A 27341-nucleotide genomic window follows, 5' to 3' on the forward strand; every position below is an offset into this window, starting at 1 on the left:
AATTGAGGACTTCCGCCAAGATGGAGGTTTAGGTGGATGTGCCGTGCCTCCTCACACAACCAAGTTTAGGGACAACTAAATATTAGCATCAGAAAACACAACCAGAACACGGAAAACTGAACTTTTCGGAAGTCCGCTAACAACAAATTCTTCAGCCCGACCGGTAAGGGGCGAAACCGGCGTCTAGTGAGGAGCTGCAAGGGAGGGCTCGGTCGGACCCGGGCGCGGAATCCAGACGCGCGAATCCAGACGCACGGGTTCCAAACCCAGGATTGGACCTAGTGAGCGACCGAGTGGCCCACCGGGTGAGCGACTCTGGAGGAGTCAGTGGGGAGGCGGTGGCAGCAAGTTGACTGTGGTTGCCCGGTTGCGCGCGGGTGAGGGAGTGAGCGGTCGGACCGGCCGCAGCGGCGATAGAGGGCGCCGCCATTTCCCCGCTCTGACCACGCCCCCACATACAGCGTCACAACCCAGCGACCTGGGAGTCCAAGGCGCAGTTTCTCACATTTAAAGGGCCAGAACAGACCAAAAATGTCGCAGGGAGACCTCAAAGCCCCAGAGATAAATCTAAGCGACGAAGAAATAGCAAAACTCTCAGATGCACAGTTTAAAACACTGGTCATCAGCTTCCTCACAGATCTGGTTGATTATAGCCACAAATTAGAGAAACATATGAAGGCTAAATTAAGGGAAATGAATGGAATTCCACAGGAAACCCATAGAGATGAAAAGGAAACTGGGACTCAAATCAATGGAGTGGACCAGAAGAAACCAAAAATGGCCAAACAGAAAAGAGTCAAGAAGCAAGAATTCAAAGAAATGAGGAGAGTCTTAGGAACCTCCAGGACATCTTTAAACGCTCCAATATCCGAATTATAGGGGTACCAGAAGGGGGAAAGACACAACCACCAGTGGAAAAACTATTTGAACAAATAATAAAAGAAAATTTCCCCAATCTGGCAAAGGAAACAGACTTCCAAGAAATCCAAGAAGCCCAGAGAGTACCAAAAAAGTTGGACTCAAGAAGAAACACACCAAGGCATATCATAATTACATTAGCCAAAATTAAAACGAAGGAGAGAATCCTGGAAGCAGCAAGAGCTAAGGGGACAATCACCTACAAAGGAGTCCCCATCAGGCTGTCAGCAGATTTCTCAAAAGAGACCTTACAGGCAAGAAGGGGCTGGAAAGAAATATTCCAAGTCATGAAATCTAAAGACCTACAACCAAGATTGCTCTACCCAGCAAAACTTTCATTTAGAACGGAAGGACAGTTAAGGTGCTTCTCAGATAAGACCAAATTCAAGGAGTTCATCATCACCAAGCCCTTATTATAGGAAATGTTAAAGGGACTTATCTAAGAAAAAGAAGTTAAAGAAACATGAACAGTGAAAGAACAACAAGCTCACAGTTATTAACAACCACACCTAAAATGAAAGCAAACTAAAAGAACAGCTAGATCAGGAGTGGAAATATAGAAATGAAGATCTCAAGGAGGGTTAGCAACAGGGGAGTGGGAGGAGGAGATGGGGGGAGAAGGTACAGAAAATAAGTAGCATAGACAGTAGATAGAAAATAGATGGGGGGGGCAAGAATAGCATGGGAAATATAGAACCTAAAGGACTTGAGACACATGGACATAAGCTAAAGGGGGGTAATGGTGGGGTTGGGGGGGCAGGGTGGAGGGGAATGAAGGGGGGAATAGAACAACTGTAACAGCATAATCAATTAAAAAAAATAAATTAATTTTAAAAAAAGAAAATAATATCATAATTAACAAACAATAATACAAAAATAACCTGTTCTACATACTTCCAACTATAAACCTACTTTTGACCCATCCCATTTGTTCAGAAGGTTCTTAAAGAAAACAGAGAAAACGCAATCAACAATATGTGTGTATGTATCTTCAAATAAGATAAAAATCCTTACGATCTGCAATCACCCCAACTTGTGGTTTGTAGTCTCTATCTGTGATTTGCCAAATTGCAAAAGGGTCATTGGGAGTTTCTGGGAGAAGTCTGAACAATAATATAATTGTGTATGAAGGAGGGAGTCCATTTGGGTGTAGTTCTCTGTTGGATAAAACAAATAAATGAATGAATTAATAAGGATTTCTCATCAGAAATAGAGAATATTTTAAAACTGTGGACCAGAATCTCATTATCAGTAGTCTTAAGATTGGTCTAATACAATCTGGCGACATATCAGAGGATGGAAAATTTAGGAAGGACATCCAAGGAACAAGCACCAAGGCTCCATTCTGTATGTAGTAACGGATCCTTTCTAACCTGCTAAGGTCTCAAAACTCTGGGTAATGGCCAAAGAGTCTTTTATCCCAATAACAAATTTCTTCTAGACATATAAATTATTATAAAATTATGCAATAATTTTAGAGTGATAAACATTAAACCTATGAATGTAATTTTAAGAGAATGAATCTCAGTAGATATACGTAATTTCCATCAAGGGCATAAGATCATAAGGTAACTTAAGGTTTTAATTTCTTCCTTGCTTTCTCTAATAGGTTTTACACTTCCAAATGTTTCCCTTGAAGTAAGATAAATCAACTAATCTCCAGAAGTTCACATGTTCACAAAGATAAAACCAGTAATAAATGTTAAGGTCATGTACATGTGCAAACGTTTAGTGGTGATAAAGGGATATAATTCAGTTAAAAGGAAATATATCTTTGCTCTAAGGCTGTTAGACAAAAAAAGGAAAAAAATGTGGTTCCATGTATCCTTCCAGAGCTCACTTAACCATTATGCAGAAGGAATCATTGAAACAAGATTGATGGTTTTCTGTGAGACCATTTAATAACACTTTATTTCTGAAGGTAGAAAAAAAGGCCTTGATCATCAACTCTTAGAAGAGAAACTTCTACGAATTTTGACAGAGAGCACAGCATGTCTCTTGAGGTTTCAAGTCCTTGTACCATACCACTGGCACTTCTGGAACACAATCCTGCCTTACTTCTTGAAACACATGTTCTGGGCAAGCTGACACAATAGCTTTTATGTGTTCCAAAGCCTACTGTCTTCATAATATCTCATTAAAAATAGTATCTCCTTCATATTAATTCACGTCTAACCTTGCCCATTTTTCTTCTTTCTCAGTTAATGAGTCCTTATGAAAACAATAATAATTGAATTGTACTTATGCTTCTTTCAGCCACCAGTGCTGACCACAGAGGACAGCAGGCTGTCATTAGTTAAAATGCAGGCATCCTATCCGGAGGTGACTAAGAGTTAAACACAGGGATTGAGGTTGGCTGAAGAAGCTGAAACTGTGAACCTGCGTGGTTGAACATCCAAAAGCTAGGAACTGCGTAGTCAAACTACAAATGTGATTTCTGCTTCCTTAAAAGAAACTAGTTTTGGTTTTAGTCTGAATTTTCCATCAGCTTTCCCAGAGCATTTTAAATTTCAGACAGCATTTTCTGACCCCGTCCTAAGTTACTGAAAGCTTTATTTCTTCATGTTCTTTTCTCTCTATAAGTTGCCAAACACATATTTTTCAAGATTAAAATGTTTTCATTCTAATGAATAAGAAATACGTATTTTGCTTATCGTTCCCAGGTGCAAGCTTTCATGAGGAGTAAAATATGGTAACAACATCTAGAGCTACCCAACAGATCTCCAGAGCACTGCCCAATAAAAACTAACCACTGACTGCCCGAACACGGACAAGCAGAGCGCTTTCATCTTCCAGAGGCCTGAAACATGGGGAAGAATGCTGCTCTCTGTCTGCACTTATTCCATCAGTCCCTCTGCACCTCAGGGAGGAGTGTTCCAAATCATAAGTTGCCTTAGTGCTTAAACAAACTCCTTGAGAAAAAGCATAGCTGCAGTCCTAGCCTTAGATTCAAAAGGGTCAGCAACGCATGATACTGCAGACCCAGAATGAGATTCTTCATTCTGAGGAGAGCAAGGCTTGAGTCCTTCTCCTGTGTGACCCTGTGAAAGACACTTAACCCAACTGTATTTTTAAAGATCAATCTAGGTCATTCATAAGGAGTCTTCGGACAAATATAAAGTGCCAGGATTCCAAGAAGTCTGCAAAAATTCCAAGAACCTCAAAAAGCTCTCACCCGTTAAAAGAAAAAGAGCCCCGTCATCACACTTACGCGGTAGGCTGATTCACAAAGGCGTTCTTCTGCAGCCTGTAAGAGGAGTAGCTGGGGAAAGACCCCGACTCTAAAGAGACCCCTTGTACGGAAGCAAAAGTCTTTTCTGTCAAATTGTAGGCTTCAAGCATCTTAAAACCTTCACATCGGAAAAGAAAACATTGAAATGAGGCCACTTAAATTATTTAATTGCTTAAATCCTGAAATAAATTAGCACAAGCTTGTACATGCTTACCTGGTGAGGTGTAGCCATCCAAATAAATGAGAGGACAACCTGCAATGTACAGTGTTCTTTAAGTATGATTCACCAACATGATAAGCAAATATTGTATATGTACAGAAAGCAGCTATGTACATACGTCAGGTAAAGAACTTGTTCATGCATTTATAAAAACTGACATCCATCTAATTGTTTATAGTGGATTTCTTTCTGCTTGTAGGAGAAATTATACTATCGACCAGTATTAGCAATGTTTTCTGACCATACTCCAGTCCAATTAGAATTTTACAGTGTTCTTAAGAATAGTAAAATACAATTAAAGGGGAAATTTCAGATGTTTTTCAATAGATTAAAGAACTTTTATTTCACCCAAGGAATTTCAGATTTATGCAAAGGCAGTAGGACTCTGTCCCTACCCAACCCCCTCTCCTCTTCTCTGCCCAGCCCCAGAGCCCCACACTGCCTACCGAACATCAAGGAACAATGACAAGTGTGCAGCGGTTTCCACCCTGGGCCCCCCAGAGCTGGGGATACCCAGAAAGAGAGCGGCTTTCAGGGCCACAGAGAGTAGAAGCGAGACAACTGTAGTTCCCTACGCACCTTTCACCGGCACAGCTCCTTTCTGAGCTGCAAGGTCAGTTTTCAGACTAAAGCACTGGCATTTGTCTACTACTGCCACCTCCCACCAGAGTTCTGAGGTTTTAATATAGTGTTTAAAAGGGGAAAATATGACCTTTACAAAACATAGGCTTGTCTAGGATTAAGAGTCTAGACTAGCCACATAACTGTATCCATAATCTAATACACCAAGAATCAGTGCTAATAGATTGGGAAGAGAATAAATTGACAAAAATAATCAACATGTGTACTTTACTGCATTTTAAGAGTTGAACTTGAGATGTAGGAATAACAAGAAAAATCTACACTAAAAAAAAAAAAAAATGGGAACCAAGTAAATTTCTATGGAGCGCACATGTCCAAATGAGTGTTTTCATCAGTCCCTTGAAGCATGGATGTTGACAGAATACCCATTGATCACTAATTGGGAAAACCTTCATCTCACAGAAATGCTTCCGCAATTGCATGCCTAAAGCTGTAGATTAATTTGCTCAACTGTCGCAGGCATTGAGATTGTGGGAAAAGGATGTATTAAACCATTTTATTTCCATACAAGGACTATATTACATCTTCAAGGCTTAAAACAGACCTCTGACAAGTACACATTTAGCACAATCTCAATAGGAACAATGGTTCATCAGTTTCTCAAGGGATTTCCCAAGATCTACCCATGCTCACACTTAATCCCATATAGGATAGAGAATGGCCTACCAAGTAGTTATTTTTCAAAACAAATGAGATTATGAATCCATGTGGATCATGACTTACTAGAGGTGGCAGTTTCACAGACAAATGTAATGAGATTGTCTTCTATCTTCTCAAAGGACTCGAAGTCATCCACAATGAACACGTGCCGTTCACTTGGTTTGCTGGCAATGTTGGCAAGCTCATTGTACTCGACATCGGCCACACCAACCACAAAAACGCTGAACCCTGCAGAGCAGTGTTTATACGTGAGTGACATAGCCCTTTCCCTGTCTTTTGCTGTTTAAATGACTCAAAATAAAATCTTATCAGGGCTGATGCTGTATTTCTCAGTGCATGCAGCAAGTACTTTTAATTTACACAAACTGTCTTTAATGAGTATGTACTTTTTTTCAGGTCTTCCTATTTTCTGGCTTATAAAATTCAGCTAATTAGATTTCCTAGAATAAAATCCCAACAAGAGGCAAACATTTTATTAGCAGAAAAATTTGACATGGTATACATTTACCTCCACAGATCTACAGTCCTGATACACCCATAAAGTCTATAGCTTTCTTAGGCACTGTTATTAACACTTTAAGTTTATGTGACCCAGAAAGCAAGAATGGGCTCATTTAAAAATCTGATTCTTGAGACTGATTTTCTCAATAAACTCAGGCTCAATGGCAGCAGTTTGGTCACTTTTAAAACAGAATGTACAATCCCCACTGTCAATAACTTTCATTTATCTAAATTAACACAAATAAACAAAGTTTTCACTCCAAAAGCTGATTTGACTGTTAAAAAATAAACTGTATAAAGAATTAGTTACATAATTAGGTATTAATAAGGTAACATGAGAGGTAAGCATTAATAACCCAAAACTTAAGTCAGCTAGGAGCACGAAATATGCTGAAATCTGCTCAAAATGCATAACATAGTGGTAATAATTTATAAAAAGATCAGTGCAATTCCATGTAACCATGCAATTACCACAATAGATCATGAACAACATATGTCCACCTTGGGCCCTCCTGGGCTCAGGGGGTACAGATGGTATTGATGCAAGTACTGGAAAGACCTTGCTCCATCTCTAATAACCCTAAATAACAAATCCAAAAGGCAGTAAGTGCTCAGGATGTTTGCTTGCCAAGATGTACCCCAGCAATGTGTCCCTGAGCCCTGGCTGCTCTTTCTGTGCAGGGTACCTCTCAAGAAGCTGCTTTGAGCCTGCATCTTCAATGCTGTGACACAATGAAGGCTTTCCTGTGTCTGTCCCTACATGGGGACCCACATCAAGGCTCACTGCTGCTATGGCAGGAAATGCTCTAAGGTCATCCCATTATTCCATTCTGTAGCCTCCCAGCCACCGTGAGGAAATTTAGCTTGCTCATTGACAGACCCTGAGTCACATCTCATACAAAGAATATATACCATGTTATTTTTGAGGACTTACCAAACTATTCCACAATTAAATATAAATTAAAGGTATGAAGTACAGATTAAACAGAAACAATAAAGTAAAATCAGCAAATCTTAGGGCAGGGTTTGCAATCATTCCTGAACATTTAAAACTGTTAAAAAAAATGAGTGCAATCACTGGGTAACAAATGCCTGCCTGGCTTACCTGACTGCTGTATGACGAAAGCTGCTTTCTTGACCTCGTCCTGTGACCGACCATCTGTGACCACAACGAGCACTTTGGGGACATTCTTCCTCATTCCACTCTCCCAGGTCAAGACTTTTTCCTTGATAAATGTGAGAGCCTTACCTACAGAGTGTGGCATTGAACATGTTAGTGTCACCCCAGTGCTCAACTGATAAGAATATGAGTGAGATGATATACTCAGTCCTTCCACTCCAAGCACTCTGGAGAGTGAAGATCTATGTATACGCTGATCAACTGTACCTGTTCTTGTGTTTCCTCCTCTGTACCTAATGTTCTGGAGGGCCCCGAGGGCTAGGGCCTTGTCGTCGTATGTGTTCAGCTTGAACTCAGACTTGACTTCATCACTGTACTGCACAAATGAGACCTGAAAAAAAAATATGGTTTGTGGTGAAAATGCCATCTCTTTTTTTGTTTCAATTTTCCAATGATTCCTCTGGCTGCAGAATAAGAAAAAGAAGTGACTCAGACCTGACAGAGAATTATAAGCTCTTTATAGCTGGTATTATAACACTGACTACTGTTGTCTCATCAAATCATCTAATTTCTAATCTTCTGTGAAATTGACAATAATTGATATTAAAATTTGAATACACTATATTCATATGGTACCTTCCTCCAGGATATAGGAAGGGATGGGTAAAATTGGGGGGGCAGCGAGGTTTCAAAATTAAAAATGAGACACAGTATCTTGAACTCAAACGTTGGCTAAGCAACTGTTTCTGCAGTTAACTGCTCCTTCCCACTGACCACATGCACTCGTTATGCTAATAAAACACTATCTCATGTAGGATGATAGCAGCACTCATCACGAACTGAGTGGCAGTGTGAGTTAGTGGAAAGAGGATAGTCTCTGTAGTCAGGAAACCTTGGCCTGAAATCCTAGCCCTGCCGGGCAATAGCCACGTGACACTGGGCAAGTTTCCGACATCACTGGGCTTTGGTTTCCTCATCAGTGAAATGGAGATAATTATTTTTACTTTTGAGGGTTGTTTTGAAGACATGTATAGTAATCATGTATGAAAGTAGCTGGCACATAGGCATTAATACAATATGATAGCTATATTTTAATTTTCTATTAGATATTTTAAATTTCTAAAAGAATGGAAAAATGGCTTAGTTTTTGACACATTAAATTGAGAATATAATGGCCTGACTTTTTACTCTTCCTGGGTTGGAATAATATCCACAGGGTTATTTGGGGATTTGAAATCTAGTATAGTCCCTAAAGTACACTTCCAAAAAAGAAGACATAATTTGTTTATGAAATTATTTGTGGTTTATGTCAAAATCTCTTATTTTCAAATGCCTCTAAAATGCCTCAATGAAAAAGTATAAACTGCCAAAATAAAGAAGAAAATTCATCAAAAGGAATGAGGAAGGAAAAAAGAAAATTCAAAAGGATAATAATACAATATAGTCTCTTGCTTTAAGGAGTCAATGAGTTAGATAGAAGTTGCACAAAATGCCTAAAGGAATATTTTTATGCTTATTTATAATTTACACATAACTCCTTCCCCAAAATACATGTGTAATGAAAATGTCAAATAAAAAAGTCAAAACGAGAAGTAAATGTTCACAGCAGCATTATTTACAACAGCCAAGTGCTGGAAATAGCCTAAGTGCCCAACAGTAAATGAGAGGATCAAAACACTATGGTAGATTTACACAATGGAATACTATGCAACAGAGAGAAAGAAGGAGCTCCTACCCTTCATGACAGCATGGATGGAACTGGAGAGTATTATGCTAAGTGAAATAAGCCAGATGGTGAAAGACAAATACCATATGATCTCACCTATAAGTGAAACCTAATCAACAAAACAAATGAGCAAAATAGAACCAGAGACATGGAAATAAAGAACAAAAACTGAAAGTGACTAGAGGTGGAGGGATAGCAGGGGAAAGAAGAGTCAAGTCAAGGAACATGTATAAAGGTCCCATGGACAAAGAAAATGGTAGGGGGAGGATTGAATGTGGGAGGTGGGGGTGAGTAGGGAAGGGGAGAGTAATGGGGGGAAACGGAAACAACTGTAGTTGAACAACAACAAAACATTTTTTTAAAGAGAAGTTCAAAGGATATAGTAAGGCATTACAAGTGAATAGTGACACCCACCTGAATTCCAGCAGGATTGACTTCATCAAAGGCTCCCACAGTATTGAAGATGAACTTGACAACTTTGTTAAAATTATCATCCCCGATACTCCAGGAGGCATCAGTCAAGAATACAATATCTGCCTTGGCCCCTTTGCATACTGGGGAAATAAAAAAAACAACAAAGGAAGCCCCAAATCTCATGAATTCTTTCATTCAAGTGAAATTATACAACTGAGAAATGTAGACAAACACCTGGCTACTAATCCAGTTGTCCTCAATTTCTGCTCCGGAATTACTTCATCTATTTGGATTCATTATGCGATATATGCTTTTTTCTCATGGAACTCTTCAAGTAGCTTCCAACAACAAATGAGGAGGATATAAAAGGAAAGCAAAGCAACCATGTCCAGAACTTAACAGTTTGGAAACTCTGCATATACTTATCAAAGATTTGGTGCAAATAAGGTGTCTTTTAATTTTAAATTAGGCCACTGGAATCATAGGGTGGGAAGCAAGGAGTGGAATGCAATAAATATTTTAACTGAATCTTCAAACTTGGAGGCTAAAAGAAATTCTGAAAATAAAAATTTAACATTTTAGTGTATAAAAACATAAAATGTAGAATGTACAACACGAAGAGTGGACCGAAGTATAAACTGTGGACTTCAGGTGATAATGACGCATGGTATGGGCTCGTGGATTATGAAAGTTGCCACTCTGACGGAGAGGTTGGTGCTGGGGGAGGCGATGCATGTGCAGGCTCAGGTAATGTTATGCACTTTCTACCTAATTTTGTCATCAAACTAAAATGGCTCTATTTTAAAAAATAAAGTCTATTAAAAATAAGCTCAACAAGCCAAGGTTATCTACAGAATCTCAACAATCTAAAGAAACCCATTATTGTTTTACCCTATAACAATACACTTTTAGGTTTTATCTCATTTAATAGGCTTAGAGAAGTTGTGGCAGGATGTACAGCCTTCCGAGATTATAAAAATGCTTTTAAAATCTGAAATGCTTTCAGTTAAACACTGAAAACAAACTTAAATAAATGGGGGAAAATAAATGAGTGATTAATGAATTTAAACTTAATTTGATATAGCACAGAACTGTCTCAAATTACTAAGAGATCGGCTTTAACAGTATGTGTTTTTACTGGTTCACTGCGAGTAACAACTATGCCTCAGACTTTAGTGAGTAGAAGTGTTTTAGCTTTGTGCACTACAGGGCACTTCTCAAGTCAGAAACCAGGATTCCCAAAGCCACTGGCCCAGGGGGTAGCTTACAGAGATAGCCAAAAAGATCTGTGGCTCCTATTGATGCCAGCAGCCCACAGAAAGAAATGCCCACCAGGGACTATGTATGGTATCATGAGACATTAATCTGCAAAATTAATGAAAAAGAGCTAGAGTAGTTTGTGACTAATTCTATTCACACCAAAATGTTCCTGGAGGGGGAGAGCATATTACTGGAAATCTTTTCTTCTCTAAAAACTCTTGAATGAGAATAATAAATCAGAAATGTTCTATATCTATTGTAAATAATGTACAGGCTGTGATGCAATAACAGCTGTGAAGAAGGCAATAAATCCTTTCTTACATATTAAATTGCCAAATTAGCTGTACTTACCATCTCGAGCAGGTGGAATTGTGGGAGGAGGAGGAGGTGTGGGTGGTTCTGTAGGAGCTTCTGTTGGTTTTAAGGCTAGAAATTTAAAAATAATGATTAGAAAAGCACAAAGTATGCACATTTCATATCACAGAAGGTAAATTTTAAGAGTGATGTAAATCCTTGATGACAAATTGTCTCATTGGCATGGACACACCGGGAAATCCATTTTATCCAAATTTAGTATCATTTATAGTCATTCAACATTGACTATAGCTGCAAAAAGCAAAGCCAATATTCAAAGGGTTAACATAAGGCCTTCAGATAGGACCAAATGAATAAAAGTCACTAGTACAGATGCATGTCAACTCCTCATTGTCAGCTAGAACCATATCTCCTTCCTTTAGCCCTTTCCTTAAAATAACATCAACTGTGTAACTGGGCAACATGGATTTCCTGCAGATAAAGGTCCTGAACCAGCCACAGACTCCACCTTCAAGAACCTGCCATCATTACATCATTACTTCTACTTATACGGAGAAGCACCTATATGGGAGTTACGTAAGTATTCCACAGCTAGAACGTTCTATTCTGAAGCCTTAAAAGACACATTCCAGGTTACTCAAAAACTTACTGGTATGTTCTTTGACAGACACGCCAGGACCCTCAAGGTTTGGTGTCTGCACAAAAACAGTGACACCATAATCGGTGTCTGGTGAAAGGCCAGTGAAGCAGTGACTGGTTTCCGATCCACGCACTGTGATTTCCTGCCCTCTGGTTCCTGATTATGACAACAAATGAAAATGTCAGTGTCATCATCAATTACATTTAAAGACATTTCGTACATAATTTCGTAAATAAAATGGCACCTTTTTTGAAAAATTATTTTTTATTCTATTTTTCCATTATTATTCATTCTCCTCATACCCTCTCCCACCTCCACCCACCCTCCTCCCCACTGCAGCCACCACACTGTTGTCCGTGTCCATGAGATTGCTTTCTTTTTTGCTTGATCCTTCCACCCTCCCAACCCCTAACCCACCCCAGATCTGTCATCCTGCTCTCTTATCTATGAGCCTGTCTCTATTTTGCTTGTTAGTTCAGTTTGTTCATTAGATTCCACATATGAGTATGAGTGAAATTGTATGGTACTTTTCATTCTCTGACTGGCTTATTTCACTTAGCATGTTCTCCAAGTCCATCCATGTTGTCACAAAGGTTAAAATTTTGCAGTTAAAATTTTTAAAAGGTTAAAAATTTTGCTACTATGTGCTCCAGTTTTTGTTTTGCACACATACCATCTGCAGGGCTCAGCTTCAGCCTGTAGGAGGTGGCTGCCCGGTGAGGTGACCATCTGACACAGAATGTATCCCACCCAACCTGGTAAGTTTTCAGATCTGTCACATTTAAATACACTACAAAATAAAGAAAAAATAACAGATTTACTTGGTAAATAAAGGCAGAAAAGCATATTTTTAATCACAACAAAATTTTAAAACTTTCGCAATGGCTAAAAAAGGTCTAAAATTTTTTGCTATTTTTTTTACACATGAAAATGTGGCATGATGAAAACAGATCTCCTTTTCTGTCACTGATCTTCAAGAGGAAAGAAATTCCACACAGGCCCTCTCAACATCACCAATGTCAAAGATGTCTCATGGAAAATAAAAAAAAAAACAAAATCTATCTGGGCTGTATTAATAATCATGGCATTTCTGTGAAATTTTCAATTGAATTAATGTCCAGGGTCCAGCACAAATACACCCCTATTTTATTTCAAAGACTTTTATTACAGAATCATAAGCATTGTAATTCTGTAACATAACAATATCACACTCAAGCACACCATATGACATTGTAGATTATACATCCAAATGAAAACTCTAAATTACTGCACCATATTATTACCCTACCAACCACTTTCAGACAGGCAGTACTTCTGCCAGAACTTACACTTGCCTAATATATGTTTTCACATCAAATGTCATGTCATTCATGATGACATGAAATTACAATTTTTATCTGTCAAAACTCAAACTATAACATTTTTGTGAACTAAACATTCTGTCATATACATTTTTGTATAGTGAATTGTATCACTTGTATATTTATTTAGCTAGACACAAAAGTGTCACAACCATTTAGCGCTGAAGAAACATGTATATGTTAAGAAGTAAAATTAAAGCAGGCTGACCTAGTCATTTGTACTCCACATTTCTTTACAACCACGTAAATACAGGTAACTCACATGTAGTGCCTTGGTCTGCCAGGGGGACACTGAGTCCAGAATCATACTGAGCGTAGACACTGACGTCATAGGTGGTGCTGGGATTGAGGTTGTGTAATGTGTATGAGGTCACCTCCCCCACAAAGACTTCCATGGGCTCACTGGAACCTTTAACAACAATCACAAAAAAACACACAGACATATCTCATCACTAGTCTAAAATTCTTCCTAAAATCAAAATGCCTTAACTTATACTCAAATGATAGTATGAACACCACTAGTTCTAAAACCCCTTATGCACTTGTTCACTGCAGCACATACGACAGTATGTGGTGAATACAAAACTGTTAGCAGACTCTGGATCCTGTACCCTCTGGTTCTCAAAGCACAGCACTGCACCTGGGATGTAACAGATATGTAATCAGTGTTCCTTTACTGAATAAATGAATCACCCAAGACTACTCTAGACCCTCAAGCCTCTTCTCTAAGCCTCACTTTGACAGCATAGTGCTTTGCACATGGTAGGTATGCAGTTGACATTTTTCAGTGTATGGTGGAGATGATTTAAGAACGACCATCTTGGGTCTCATTGCATGAGCTTAGTGACTGAAGGTCCTCAGTTACTGACACCTCTTCCTCCTTCAAGCTCTCTCTCCATTTCTTACACAAGCTCACCTTCCTTTGCTCTTACTCCCTCTCTTTATGTTTTTCTAGAGAAAAATTTCCAGGAAATTTCAAAAGGTTCATGCCCTTCCTGGATACTTGAAACGTGCCCCAGAAAATCTGGTACAAAGAATATTTTTCTTCCACTGTTTTAAGAGTATAGACAGAACATAGAATATAGCAAATGCTTTAATAAAGGTGATATCTGTTTAAATGAAAGTGTTGATGGCAAGTTGAAAGCAAACTTGTTATAAATAAACTAAAATACATATCCTCCAAATGGAATAATACTGACATAGAGGGAAAAATACAGAACTTTGTATTGATTAAATATGCACTATTTCATAATCTTAATAACATGTAGATGTCTGAACACAAATACCTTCAATTCATGGAATTTGGTGAACCACGTAAAATTTTTTAGCCATGTAAACAAATGAGAATCTCACCTACACCCACAGTAATAATACTTTAGATCATTGGCTTAAAATACTCTTTCCAGAAACATTACCTCTGATCAAGGAGGACCTGATGTGATAACTAAATTGTCAGTAGAATGTAATCATAGGGGATGCAACAAAGAATACCCTCATACTCAAAAACACTCTCCATTGCATTTCTGTGATGATAAAAGTGCTTTCTTACCCACTGGCTTGTACCCAATTTTATATCCAAGAACTGGAGAGGGTGAAGGATCCCAGGATACCCTGAATCTTGTATACCATTCATCAGAGATATGTATGTTCTGAGGTGGAAGTAGTCCCACTGCAAACAAATATGGACACGCGTTACTGACCTTTCATTGACACACAGGGAGAGCATAGAGTTTTCTGAGTACGATTGTAAGTACTGATAGTGCAACACCATGAAAGAAATTTTATAATGTCCTATAAGTTCTTATCCAGAAAACAAGACATACTGGAATGTTCAACAGAAAGCATGGGAGTTTTTCAAATCAAACTACAATTCAAATAGATTCAGCAACCGGTGACTTCCAAAGCTGGTGTTTTATATGATGCAGAATGATAGAAAATTTCAAAAAAATTCCACTTTTAGAATGTTATAGATTACAGATTATTCGAACCAACAAGCAATTTAGAGACTATTTAGTCCAAACACCTTTCCCCAAAAAAGTACCAAAATATATTCTAAAACCTAAGGGAAAATAAAAAACGGGAAGTTGTTAAATTAAATCATCCTGATTTTAAGTTAAAATCACTAAGCTGAGTCTTCATTGCCTCAGTCCTATAGACAGGAGGTATCAATAAATACATATTCCTGGCCTTGAGACACTGAGCTGAAACAACTCTAGCCCTGCTCTTCTCCTAAGAGCGTTCATGTTAACTCTCTCCGAAATTCTATCATGTTGCCAAGGTCATTTAAGCACAAAAAGAGTTTGGGCCACTGGGCGTAATAAGGATCCTGAAATCATGCTGAATGGAGTGGAAAAAAGGATGCCAATATTTACCAGTAACAGAAATCAGATGTACAGTTAGCGTGTCTTTACTCTAAAACAGTGGCTATCAACCTGGGCTCATTAGAACATCGGCAGGTCTAAGCCGCACCTCAGACCAGTTACATCAGTAACTGGGAATGACACCCACGAAAAGCATTTTTAAAAGCTCCTCAGGTGATTCCAATGAGAAGCCTAACTGGAGAACCTTCACTCTAGACCAGTGGTCCCCAGCATTTTTGGCACCAGGGACTGGTTTCATGAAAGAAAATTTTTCCATGGACCAATGTTGCGGGGGGTGGGGAGGTGTTGGCTTCAGCATGACTCAAGTGCATTGCATTCAAGCTCACCTCCGGCTGCTCAACCTGGCTCTTAACAGGCCCAGACCGGTGCCACTCCTCTGCCCTGCGGTTTGGGACCCCTGCTCTAAACCATAGGAAATTGCCACCAGCGCAGGCTAGAAAAGGGGCCTAAACATTGGTAATTCTTTGTAAATTACTGGGTACAATAAAAAAAATTTTCATTTAAAAAGCTACATTTGTAAAGAGAGGAGATAAATGGTAATCATCTCATTTATTTATGACAAGATTCTTTCATGATGAAGTGTTTTGCTGTAACTAAATTGACTGAGTCAACAGCTACAAGCTTAACTGATACTGCACAAACTAAAACAACATTCAGAGATTTTCCAAAGGGGAAATAAAACTATCTTAACAAGGCAAAATATGCAGAACTTTTTCTCCATTTTCTTCTTTAAGTGGACTTTTAAACATTTAAAATACAGGTCCTGTCCCCATATCCTTTTGACAGAATTCAATGTATAATATTAATGTTAATGGAATACTAATATAGTATTTGCATTGCATTGGTAAAGGTAAAATTTAAAGATTACAAAAGGCATAAGACATCTACCAGTTCTTCCAGTTCCCGTTAGATGGCTGCCATCTCCGTCTTCATAAATAGGAATAACAGTAATTTTATATGGAGTATCGGCTTGCAGGGGCTGCAGTATCACATTGTTCCTTCTGCCTGGGACTGTGGTCTACACGGGAAGTTAAATTACACATTTATTATCAGTTAGAGGGCTTCCAGGTCAAAAGACAATATTGTTTTATGTATTCCCAAAGAGAGTGATATTCTCTTCATATTATCTTTTTGTCGCACGATGGCTCGTGGCAAGGCAGATGTCCACACAGCCCATGTGCATCATGGGAGGACGGTTCTAGAGTCAGACAGATCGGGGCTCCAGTCCCAGCTTAGCCATTTACCAGCTTTATGACTAAGCAGCTGGGGAAGAAACCGCGGGGGTGAAGAGCAGCAACATGTTGAGCACCCAGCACGCACTGCTGCCCTGCTCGGTAGTATGTTTGCCCCCTGCATCTCTCATCAGCATGTGTTATGATTCTGTACACTTCTTCAACAAATACTAACCAAGTGCCCACTGTGGGTATCAGTTTGGCTAGTACTAAGTAGGTGAAAAAAGATGAAAATGGAAAATGCATTTAACTACCTTCATGAAAGGAAACAAATCAGATCTCTCAATCTCTCTTTTGACCCTCAGCTTTACTTCTATAAACAGTGTGATTTTAGAATGTTATAGATTATAGATAACTTACAACTGTGATTCCCAGAGTAGAGTTCCTTTATCACAAATGGTGAACGGGGAGAAGAAATTATATTTGTACTGCTTTTGGAAAGTGGAGGGAAATTGCACAGTTGTACATGGGAAGGCTGAATAAACACTAAAGCATGAGCATCTTTGCTTTAGCAAACTAAGTGTGGCGATACTACTTACGTCATTTTGAGCAGAAACACTAAATGGCAGTTACATGTGCTTCTAACTGATAAAATTAGGACTTAAATTAAAGCTTAATATATCAATAGATGAAATATAACATAGAGATAAGGGAAGGAGAATGAGCAAAGAGATTGTATGTAGTAAAATGGTTGCAAAGCACAGACCAAACCACTTTACAATCCACATTGTATGTATTCTTCCCCATCTAAACTATTACTAAACTTTAAAGAAAGTGTTGGCTTCTTCCATTCACAACAAATGGATATACATAATCAGGGTAATGAGGATGCTATAGGAAACCTGAATCTGGTTCTAGAGAGATAAAATATGATAAGAAGTGTGAAGAATCACAGCATTTGAACATGAATTTAGATAGCTCAGAATAACTGGTATCATGTTTCACTAGACTTAATTCCTATGGTATAATTAGATAGTTAGAAATATGCATGTTATTCGGTAAGATAGTTTTTCAAGCTACCTTTAAAATAAAAGTGAACCCCAAAGACATTGATTCTCTGTGGTGTGGAAGACCATACTAGGCACATACAGAAGGTACTGGCACACAAGAGTCAAGGACTTGACTCTAATCCTAGCACAGTCCTAAAGAAGAAAACTTAATTTCACACTCCAACCAGGTCCTATTACAAAACACTCAAGTAAGAAGCGAGGACTTCGCGGAGTTAGGTGATGTGCTGCCTGCGCATCAACCAAGCGAGGGCGGACAAAACAACAAACCAAGAGGGGCTCGGACGGCGACACTGCCCGGGGCAACCCGCGGGTGGGGGGCGGGGCCGGGCCCGACGGCGCGCCGCCCCGGCCGTTCTCTCACTTAAAGGGCCAGAACAGACCAAAAATGTCGCAGGGGGACCTCAAAGCCCCAGAGATAAATCTAAGTGACGAAGAAATAGCAAATCTCTCAGACGCACAGTTTAAAACACTGGTCATCAGCTTCCTCACAGATCTGGTGGACTATAGCCACAAATTAGAGAAACATATGAAGGCTAAATTAAGGGAAATGAATGGAATTCCACAGAAAACCCATAGAGATGAAAAAAAAAACTGGGACTCAAATCAATGGAGTGAACCAGAAGGAAGAAAAAAATGATCAATCAGAAAGGAATGAAGATATAAGAATTCAGAAAAATGAGGAGAAGCTTAGGAACCTCCAGGACATCTATAAACGCTCCAATATCCGAATTATAGGGGTACCAGAAGGGGGAAAGACACAACCACCAGTGGAAAAACTATTTGAACAAATAATAAAAGAAAATTTCCCCAATCTGGCAAAGGAAACAGACTTCCAAGAAATCCAAGAAGCCCAGAGAGTACCAAAAAAGTTGGACTCAAGAAGAAACACACCAAGGCATATCATAATTACATTAGCCAAAATTAAAACGAAGGAGAGAATCCTGGAAGCAGCAAGAGCTAAGGGGACAATCACCTACAAAGGAGTCCCCATCAGGCTGTCAGCAGATTTCTCAAAAGAGACCTTACAGGCAAGAAGGGGCTGGAAAGAAATATTCCAAGTCATGAAATCTAAAGACCTACAACCAAGATTGCTCTACCCAGCAAAACTTTCATTTAGAACGGAAGGACAGATAAGGTGCTTCTCAGATAAGACCAAATTCAAGGAGTTCATCATCACCAAGCCCTTATTATATGAAATGTTAAAGGGACTTATCTAAGAAAAAGAAGTTAAAGAAACATGAACAGTGAAAGGACAACAAACTCACAGTTATTAACAACCACACCTAAAACGAAAGCAAACTAAAAGGACAGCTAGATCAGGAGTGGAAACATAGAAATGAAGATCTCAAGGAGGGTTAGCAACAGAGGAGTGGGAGGAGGAGACGGGGAGAGAAGGTACAGAAAACAAGTAGCATAGACAGTAGATAGAAAATAGATGGGGGGGGGCAAGAATAGTATGGGAAATATAGAACCTAAAGGACTTGAGACACATGGACATAAGCTAAAGGGGGGTAATGGTGGGGTTGGGGGGCAGGGTGGAGGGGAATGAAGGGGGGAATAGAACAACTGTAACAGCATAAACAATTCAAAAAAATAAATAAATTTATTTAAAAAAAAGAAAATGAGAATCAGACTCACATATTCATCAATTGGATCACCAACAGTGGGAGAATAAACGATCCTATATTGCTGAACTGGCCCGTCAGCATGATCCCAGGCCACAGAGAGGCTATTGGTTGTCTCCCCAAAGACTCTCAGATTTCTTGCTCCACTTCGTGGTACTAAATAAATAAAGTACAATAGAGTTATGTGCATGTCTGTGAGCAGGACAGACATGGGGACAGAGGTGGGGCATAAAAGAATTTTACCCTGGTCACATTAAGGAATTAATACCTTTCAGGTATTTCTATATTCACTAGGTTGTTTATTCCCTATGATAAAATACACATTTTCTATGGTTTTAATGTGAAAAGATAAACTGTAGAAAGTGCTCCCCTGCAGAGCTACAGTTATATGCTGAACTTCCAGTGACAGAACTAGGTTTGAACCTAAATGTATAGACTGGGGGGGAAAAAGGATGATTTTAACCACTATAATCACTTCCTGTTTAACACAACATAGAAGCCAAGCCCTCATGTTTGAAAGGTACCCATGTAGTGAGAAGACCTACTGAAGGCCAGGAGGGAAGAAACCCCTTCCTAATTTAGGCCTTAACTCAATGACAATATGACCAAATAAAGTCCACTCAGCATAAAGAGCAAGCATGGACCCAAAGCTTTCACCTGGAGTGTCTAGGCCTAGCCTCACCTGCACAAATGTGGCAAAAGCTCTCACGACCTCTCACTCTCCACCCACTACTCACTCACTTAAAGAAGCTCAGCCACTGAGTTAGAAGAAAATGGGGTGGAGAAAGGATTTCTGCCTCACGTGTTCGGCCCTGGGCGGGGCTGGGATTCCCCTCCCCGTCTGAGTAGAGAGCCACGATGTTCACGGAGTAGGGTGTGTCCGGAATCAGCCGCTCCAGGTGCACCGTGCGGGTGTTTCCTGGCACCACAACCTGGAGGGGAGGCAGTGCCAAATTCTTCCTGATGACAACCCAAATGCTTACCAAGTCTTTTATTAGTCAGCATAATAACTCTGATAATAAAAAGCTGAGCCCAGACACGCCAAAAGCCAACTACTTGTGCTTCTTCTTGAGATCTCTGCCCAACCCACATAATTAGATGCAGTTTATCCTCAGAAGTTTCCTCTCCAGACCAAGTCAGTTCACGCTCCCATTTATGTTCGTTGTAAAGATTCTCAAACATAACCACTCATGATAGTAACTTGAAGAACATTCCTGAATGTTAGATAAACATAAAAGACTTCTACCCTGGGGGGGAGAAATTCTATACTACGGGAGAGCAACTCTATGCAATGGATAAAGACAGCATTGTCTGAGTATGCCCTGTCACACACCGGGACATGCAAATCAATGTTCTTACAAACCACATGTAGTGTTCATCATTGTTTATTTTTATAAAGACTTGTAAATAAAGTTAGTCTATACATTTACCTTTTTGAGTGTTCTGATACTTTCATATTCAAATTAGTCATTTCTGATTTCTAAATTATTCATTTACTTACAAAACTGAATAGTTCTCTGGCAATTTGCACAAGCCAGTCAAGGAATGCTCTAAGACAGCTTTATAATAAGACATCAGGACTTCACAACACCAGCCCATATTAACAGGGTTTAGCAATGACTTGCATTTGCTCCTGGCATTTTGAATTCATATTACTAATTTGAATTTTCACCCAAAAGTCCGTTTTGCTAACTAACTGTATAATTAACACACTGCCTTAATTCATCAAAAGTAACACGTAATCATTATTCATTGGCATGTCTGTGGTTTGCATTCTTACAGACTATTCAGCAGGACACAGACATGAGCCTCCCTTCATCAGGAAATGAAGTTTCCCTGAGACTCAGCGCCACACCAATAACTGGCTTATTGTTCTGGGCCGGCAGCCATGGCAGGAGGCACAGTAGAATCTACCAAGGTCATTTGCTGAGCTCGAAGAGACAACGTTACTTACAGATTCCGAGGGCCTCGTGCCATCCACAGGAGAATACACAATGCGGTACTGCTGCACAGGCCCAGGGGCGGGGTCCCAGCGAACATCTAGGCTGTTGGGCGAAGGATTGTACACTTGGATGTCTCTTGCCAATCCTCTCACCACTGAGAAAGGAAAAGTCAACCTGTATTTCTCAAGTCTGTTTAGACATATTGAGTTTTTGTTATCTCTTCTCCAGAACTTACACTCTATAAAAACATAAAACACTATCCTCCTTAAACTCCTAATTATCTACACGCAAAAGCAGATTTAAACTATCCAAATCCAAATTTACCCAATGTTAGGCAGTTATGGCCTTTGTCTATACAGAAGCAAAGTTGTTGCCAATAAAAACAAGCTAATAAATGTTGTAATTCTGGGTTGGCTGTAAAGGGACAAGGGATAGGGAAAAAAACTGGAAAAGAAACTTCAACTTCAGTTTTCCAACATCAGTAATAGAGAGATAGAGAGGAGGAATTTTATTGTGTTTTCGATTTTATGAGTGTTTTCTACTATGATTAAAATTAAAAGCAAAAGGAGGGAGGAATGAGATCCTCATATCTCAATTATCTGCCCCAATCAGGACTTACAAAAACATACACTAAACTCATGTATTAACCCCAAACTGTAGTTTACTCAATAACATCATCTTTTTAGAGCACTAATCTGTCACCAAAAGAAGGCAAAGAAATACAGTATAAGCATGCACAAAAACCTTTCAGCAACACAACAAAGAACTGTAAAACCATTATAAACTGGTTTTCAAGATGTTAAAGACAAATAAAATCACACAGATTTTAATGCCAAAAGACACTTCAGCAAACCAGAAAAATGTGCAGTCAAGCAATATGAGGAACAGATTTCGACAACTCACACTGTAACATCAATTACAAAACACGGTTTCACACAAATTTATAAAGCACAAAGCAAAGCTCAGTGAATTTTTGTCAGTGAAAGAGAATAACCAGGGTACTAACTATTGTAAATCTTGAAATTATCATTTCAGAAGACAAATGCCACTATAAATCCTTTTAATCATACACAAAAATAGTAACAGTTTGTGGTGTTGAAGAGGTGAATTATGAGTAATTTTTATGTTTTTATTTTATTATTCTGAATTTTACAATTTTTTTCAATGGGCCTATATGGTCTTTTATAACGAAAAGGAAAATTGTTAATGAAAAGGCTAGATTCTCCTGCCTCCTTACTTACACGTCCTTCCAGTGTCCGAGGTGCGCCCTCCGTCCCCCTCAGTGTAAACGGGGACAACCGTAACAGTGTAAGGGGTATCCGGCTGCAGGTTCCTCAGAATAGCATAATTGGTATTCCCAGGGATTGGTACCTAAAGATTTTAATAAAACATAATACACTTGATTAAAAAAAACTTGTAAAAGAAATAATACTTTGAGCACCAGAATACTCAAAATACTAACTCAAAACAAGTTAAGAAGCAAGCTCTGTACTATTGGAATATAATGTCCCCATATAAACCATTATAAGAGGTTATGAAGACCCCTCTAGACCCCTACACTCACCCTAGGCTCCCTGGTCAGAACTTCTGGAATGATTACTTCCAGCCCCAATTCCCCACACCCCCTTATCCCCCAGGCACCAAGACACCAACTTGCTCTCTATCAGGTTCTGTTAAATGAATATAAACTTTGTCAAGGCTAAAACAAAACAGTTAATCCCTTTAGCTCCAGGTTTAAATCATTCAGCTACAGTTTAAACAAACATGCATGTTTCACTACAGGAAATAATTACCAGTTCCTCTGGACCCCCTGCCGTTGGTGCATAGAAAAGCTTGTACTGGCGAGGATTTCCCTCTGCATGGTCCCAGCGAACACTCAAGGTGCTGGTGGAAGGGTCGTACACTCTTAGGTTCCGCACAGTATTCAGGGGCTCTGGAATGCACAGAAACACATCACACACAGTAAGGCCCTCACTGCCAAGTACATACAAAGTGCAGGTTCAGTGGTCCACCCCTAGAACATAGCAGGCACCCCGCAGTGCACACTGCACAAGTATTTGCCGAAAGAGTGAATAAATGAAAAACTGCAATAATCTGCTACACGTGTCTCTTCTCTCCACAAGATGTTTTGGCCTCAGAGCATTTTTTTTTATTCTAGAAAATAATAAGTTCTCGCTCCACAAAGAGACAGTTAACTCCAAGCAAGGATATTAAAAACAATATTATTTTTAAACATATCTTTACAGATTATCAAAACCCTGTGCCACGCAGTGTTTCCAAATAAAGGTGTGATTGCATTCCCACAGCAAGAATTCAGAAGCCACAGAAGTCTGGGCTCACTTACTCGTCTTGCCTCTTCCCGTCATCCGGCCTCCTTCCCCGTCAGCGTACAGGGAGGACACAGTGATTGTGTAAGGAGTGTCAGGCTTCAGTTTCTGCAGGAGCACACTGTTCTGTCGCCCTCCTATTGTGATCTTGAGTGAAACAGGAAAAAGTGTTAACTTTGTTCTCTCCATCTCACTAGTCTGTTGGAAAAAGCTCTTTCTACCAGGGAGCTGTTTGAGACCCTTGCCAAGATCTGGAAACATGTACATACCACAGTGAAGATTTAAAGATATCATATGGTATAATTTTAAATACAAATTATGCACCTTAAATCACACAGAAAAAGACTCTAAGCCTTTTAAGGTCACCACGCTGGTGACCTTGAAAAGATATTTCAACTTGCTCGCTGCCAGCACTGCAAAATTTCACCCAGAAGGCATTTCACTGATCTCTTCCCATGAAGGCATCAACCATAAGTGAGCTACAAATGAACTTCAAGATACAAAGACTTGCATAATATTAGAGGTTCTGCACCATTCAGTATAATTCTTACTTCTTCTTACAGATGTTTCTTATTTGCTTCAGAAACACATTAAAATGTTTCAGCAAAAGATCTAAAGCTTTCAGTGTTTCCCCAAAACACTGCCACTCCAATGGCATTAGCTGTGTAAACTATGTGACGGGGCCCTTGGCCAGGACACTCAAGCAGGGGTTCCCAGTCATCTCCACATGGTACGATGCTTTTTCAGTTTCCTCCGATTACAGAGTTTTCAGTATTTTATTCATTGTTTAAGGCCATCTAGCTATCTTGTTGAAAGAAAATTTGTACGATTTGTTAACAGTTTACCGAATTCAGATGTTTGTGCCACACTAATTAATATCACATGAAAGGGCATACTGCCCGCAACGAGTGCACATGTGGACAGCTGGGTGAGCTAGCGCAGCCAGATGTTCCCAGCATCGCACCCGTCCTTTCAAGTTCCACAGGAAACCTCGGTGAATCACTGTAGTCATCCTAATAGAAGCACATTGAACTACGGTCGCTGATTTCAATACATTTAGTACTTGAGGTGATGAGAAAAAATATCAATGTCAGTACAAGCCATTTGGTACTTAACACATCTGAAAGCATCCACGTAATACAGGTAGCCTTACGAGTAAGCAGAAGGGTGTCTGCCCACTTCTTCTGTCCAACTCTCCAAGATAATTCTAGCATCAGTGACTCATTACTTTGATCAGTTCATGGACTAGCATTGAAATGAAAAGGCCCATAACAGTAACAAATCTTAGGGATCATCAACTAATAGTTCCCAGGAGTTATGGTTAAGAGACTCCATCTAATTCTAATAAGTAGCTGAGAGACAATAAAAGAGATCTGGACAGCAGTCAGAGGGTCAGTGTCACTAAGAACAGAAATGTTAATGTCAAGCTTATCCTACTATAGTTTTACCTAAACCTGGCCCAGCATAGGTAAAAAGTTCTGTTCCTGACATTAAAATATCAATCCATCAAATGTGTCTTACTTTTTATAAAAAGCCAGATGATTATAGTTGGTATTTATTTTATTCTTGATAATAATAATATATTAACATATATAAATAATAACTTATTTAACCGAGACATATTCCCAATCTGAGTGTATCAAACTACCTAAGTCGAGGTCTGTGGAAACCTCAAAACACCAACTCAAAAGTTGGTCACACTGGGGATGGGAGAATTTCTGGTCCAGCTAAACCCACTTACTACACTATCAGAGACCTTCAGCCACTGCCAGTGTCCATGTCTGCTAACTCCTCTAAACTGCCCCGAGGTAAGACCCACTGACTGGAGCTCAGCAAGTCACATGATTGAAAGTTAGTAACTCCTACCTCTCTAGAGCTACGTGAGGAAACATAGCACCACCCCCCAAAAAAGTCAACAAAACACCGAACCTCACCCAAAGCATCATGTGTTAAAATCATAGTCCTTTGTGAGCTAGGATAAAGTGTGCAGCTCCAGTCACACATTTCATAAAAACAAAAGTGGAGTAAGTTTGAAGACAGACAACAGAAGTAAGCAAGGTAAATGGACAAGGATTCTGTTAAGTAAGGGAAGACTGAGAAGATAAAAAGATGAAGGCTGAGTTTATAGTCCTAGCATCTTTCTCAGGAATCTCCATTTAGATAAATATAAAAATGACAAATACTATGAATTAGGTGAACAGGCACATGGATCTGGAAACACCAGACCTAAAAGATCACTTACGACATGCAAAAAAAGAAAAACTATGATAATGGAGTTTAGCAGACTGTCAGCACTTGTTTAAGGTAGAGTGATATGGATTAAAAATCTTAGTAGACTCAAAAATTCAGATATCTTCATGAATAATTCAACTCACAGTTTTTTTAAGGGAAATGTGGATGCACTGAGGCACATACCTGATACTGTGAAGCTACTATGAAAAGCAACACTCGTCTCCCATGAGAACATCCTCTGAGTCTAAACATTTCTACCCCGTACATACAGTAACTCTCACAACTCTCAAAATAGTCCATATGATTAACTATATATTGTGGGTGAAAAAAGTTTGAAGAGGAAAAGGCAGAAGCAAGAATCTTTACAAAACAAATTACCGTTTGTTCATTGCCTTCGCCTGTCGAAGGCTGGTAAGTGATTCTGTATTTCTGCACACGACCACTAGCAGGATCCCACTTAACGGTCAAGCTGTTGGATGTTGCATTGTACACCTGAAGGTTTCGGGGGCCACTTTTTGGAGCTGCAAGAAGATTGTTGAGAAACAGAGTAAGCACACAGAACAATGCTGCCCCCCAAGATATGCACTGTTCCCAAGAAAATCAATAGTTCTCTAGGTTTAGAACTAAAGTGGTCATTGAATCCTGAATAACTCTTTAACAAATACCTTTCCAGGAAAAGTAAACTCTAAACTCTCTAAACAAAGCTTTTCCAGGAAAGTCCCATTTAAAAGAAGTCCCAACCAACACCTTACAATTTAAAAGCAAAACGCCTGTCTGCAATGGATTGTATGGTACTTCTCATTCATTCATTCACTTATTCATTCATTATTGGGTCATTCATACAATTCAGCAAATTAATTCTTACCTGGTGTTGTTGCAGGTATCAAACGCACTAAAAAAGAAATTTGGGAAAATATTACTAATATCTCTATGGCTGTACTTTTAAATTAATTTTAAAATAACAACATCCTGAAAGCTGAACACCTACGTGTGCGCTCGCTGCCACTCAAGTCATCACTTTCTGACTCATCGGGATAGATGGCGGTAACAGAAACTTCATAGAGAGTGTTAGGGTTCAGGTTTTCAAACAATAAAGTGTTTTCATCTCCATTTAAGATGGTCTTAAGGGAAGAGGAAGAAAAAAGAAACCCACACAAATCAAGTCAACATGTATATCGTATACTCAGTGGCCGTTTGCTGACACTATTTAGCCAATGTTCCTGCTCTGAGTCATTCCATGAAATGTCACCAGTAAGAAAAGATGCTTTTCTGGCAACACAGGTAATATGTTATTTCAGACAAGATTTCCTATCATTTAAATGAGTCAGTAAAAAAAGATAGAGAGAAAGGGAAAGAGAGTTAACACTACCTCCATCTTATCTGAGGTTCCAAAAGGTGCCCAGGTGACTCTATAGAGAGACACATCTGAAGCTGCGTGGTCCCACGTCCCTCTGAAACTCTCTGTCGTCACATCCGTAAGCTTTAGGTTTGTTGGGGCTGGCACTGTGCCTGTTGTGAGAAAAGGCAGGACTAATTTTTAATGTGTTCTACAAACTTAATATAATAAAACTGCTTTGTTTTA

The 27341-nt window shown here is 39.3% G+C and overlaps 1 protein-coding gene across 3 annotated transcripts in view; it reads right to left on the reverse strand.

Moving 5' to 3' along the window:
* Positions 1–27341, reverse strand: part of COL12A1 (collagen type XII alpha 1 chain) — a 116029-nt gene that overhangs the window by 28757 nt on the left and 59931 nt on the right. For all 3 annotated transcript variants that reach the window (XM_053664059.1, XM_053664063.1, XM_053664067.1), the window contains exons 28-50: positions 27129–27268; positions 26748–26880; positions 26625–26651; positions 26138–26280; positions 23545–23674; positions 22994–23133; positions 22442–22571; positions 21212–21354; positions 20060–20189; positions 19271–19413; positions 16279–16408; positions 14559–14678; positions 13272–13418; positions 12322–12438; positions 11658–11804; positions 11045–11119; positions 9434–9573; positions 7561–7684; positions 7279–7422; positions 5736–5900; positions 4365–4403; positions 4130–4268; positions 1933–2075 (exon numbers count right to left, since the gene is read on the reverse strand). In XM_053664059.1, coding sequence (XP_053520034.1) covers positions 1933–2075; positions 4130–4268; positions 4365–4403; positions 5736–5900; positions 7279–7422; positions 7561–7684; positions 9434–9573; positions 11045–11119; positions 11658–11804; positions 12322–12438; positions 13272–13418; positions 14559–14678; positions 16279–16408; positions 19271–19413; positions 20060–20189; positions 21212–21354; positions 22442–22571; positions 22994–23133; positions 23545–23674; positions 26138–26280; positions 26625–26651; positions 26748–26880; positions 27129–27268 — 2889 coding nt within the window. The remainder of the gene's footprint in view (positions 1–1932; positions 2076–4129; positions 4269–4364; positions 4404–5735; positions 5901–7278; positions 7423–7560; positions 7685–9433; positions 9574–11044; positions 11120–11657; positions 11805–12321; positions 12439–13271; positions 13419–14558; positions 14679–16278; positions 16409–19270; positions 19414–20059; positions 20190–21211; positions 21355–22441; positions 22572–22993; positions 23134–23544; positions 23675–26137; positions 26281–26624; positions 26652–26747; positions 26881–27128; positions 27269–27341) is intronic.

The sequence above is a fragment of the Artibeus jamaicensis genome, unplaced genomic scaffold (assembly GCF_021234435.1).
Source record: "Artibeus jamaicensis isolate MK-2021 breed Jamaican fruit bat unplaced genomic scaffold, CSHL_Jam_final contig_1127, whole genome shotgun sequence".
NCBI lineage: Eukaryota > Metazoa > Chordata > Mammalia > Chiroptera > Phyllostomidae > Artibeus > Artibeus jamaicensis.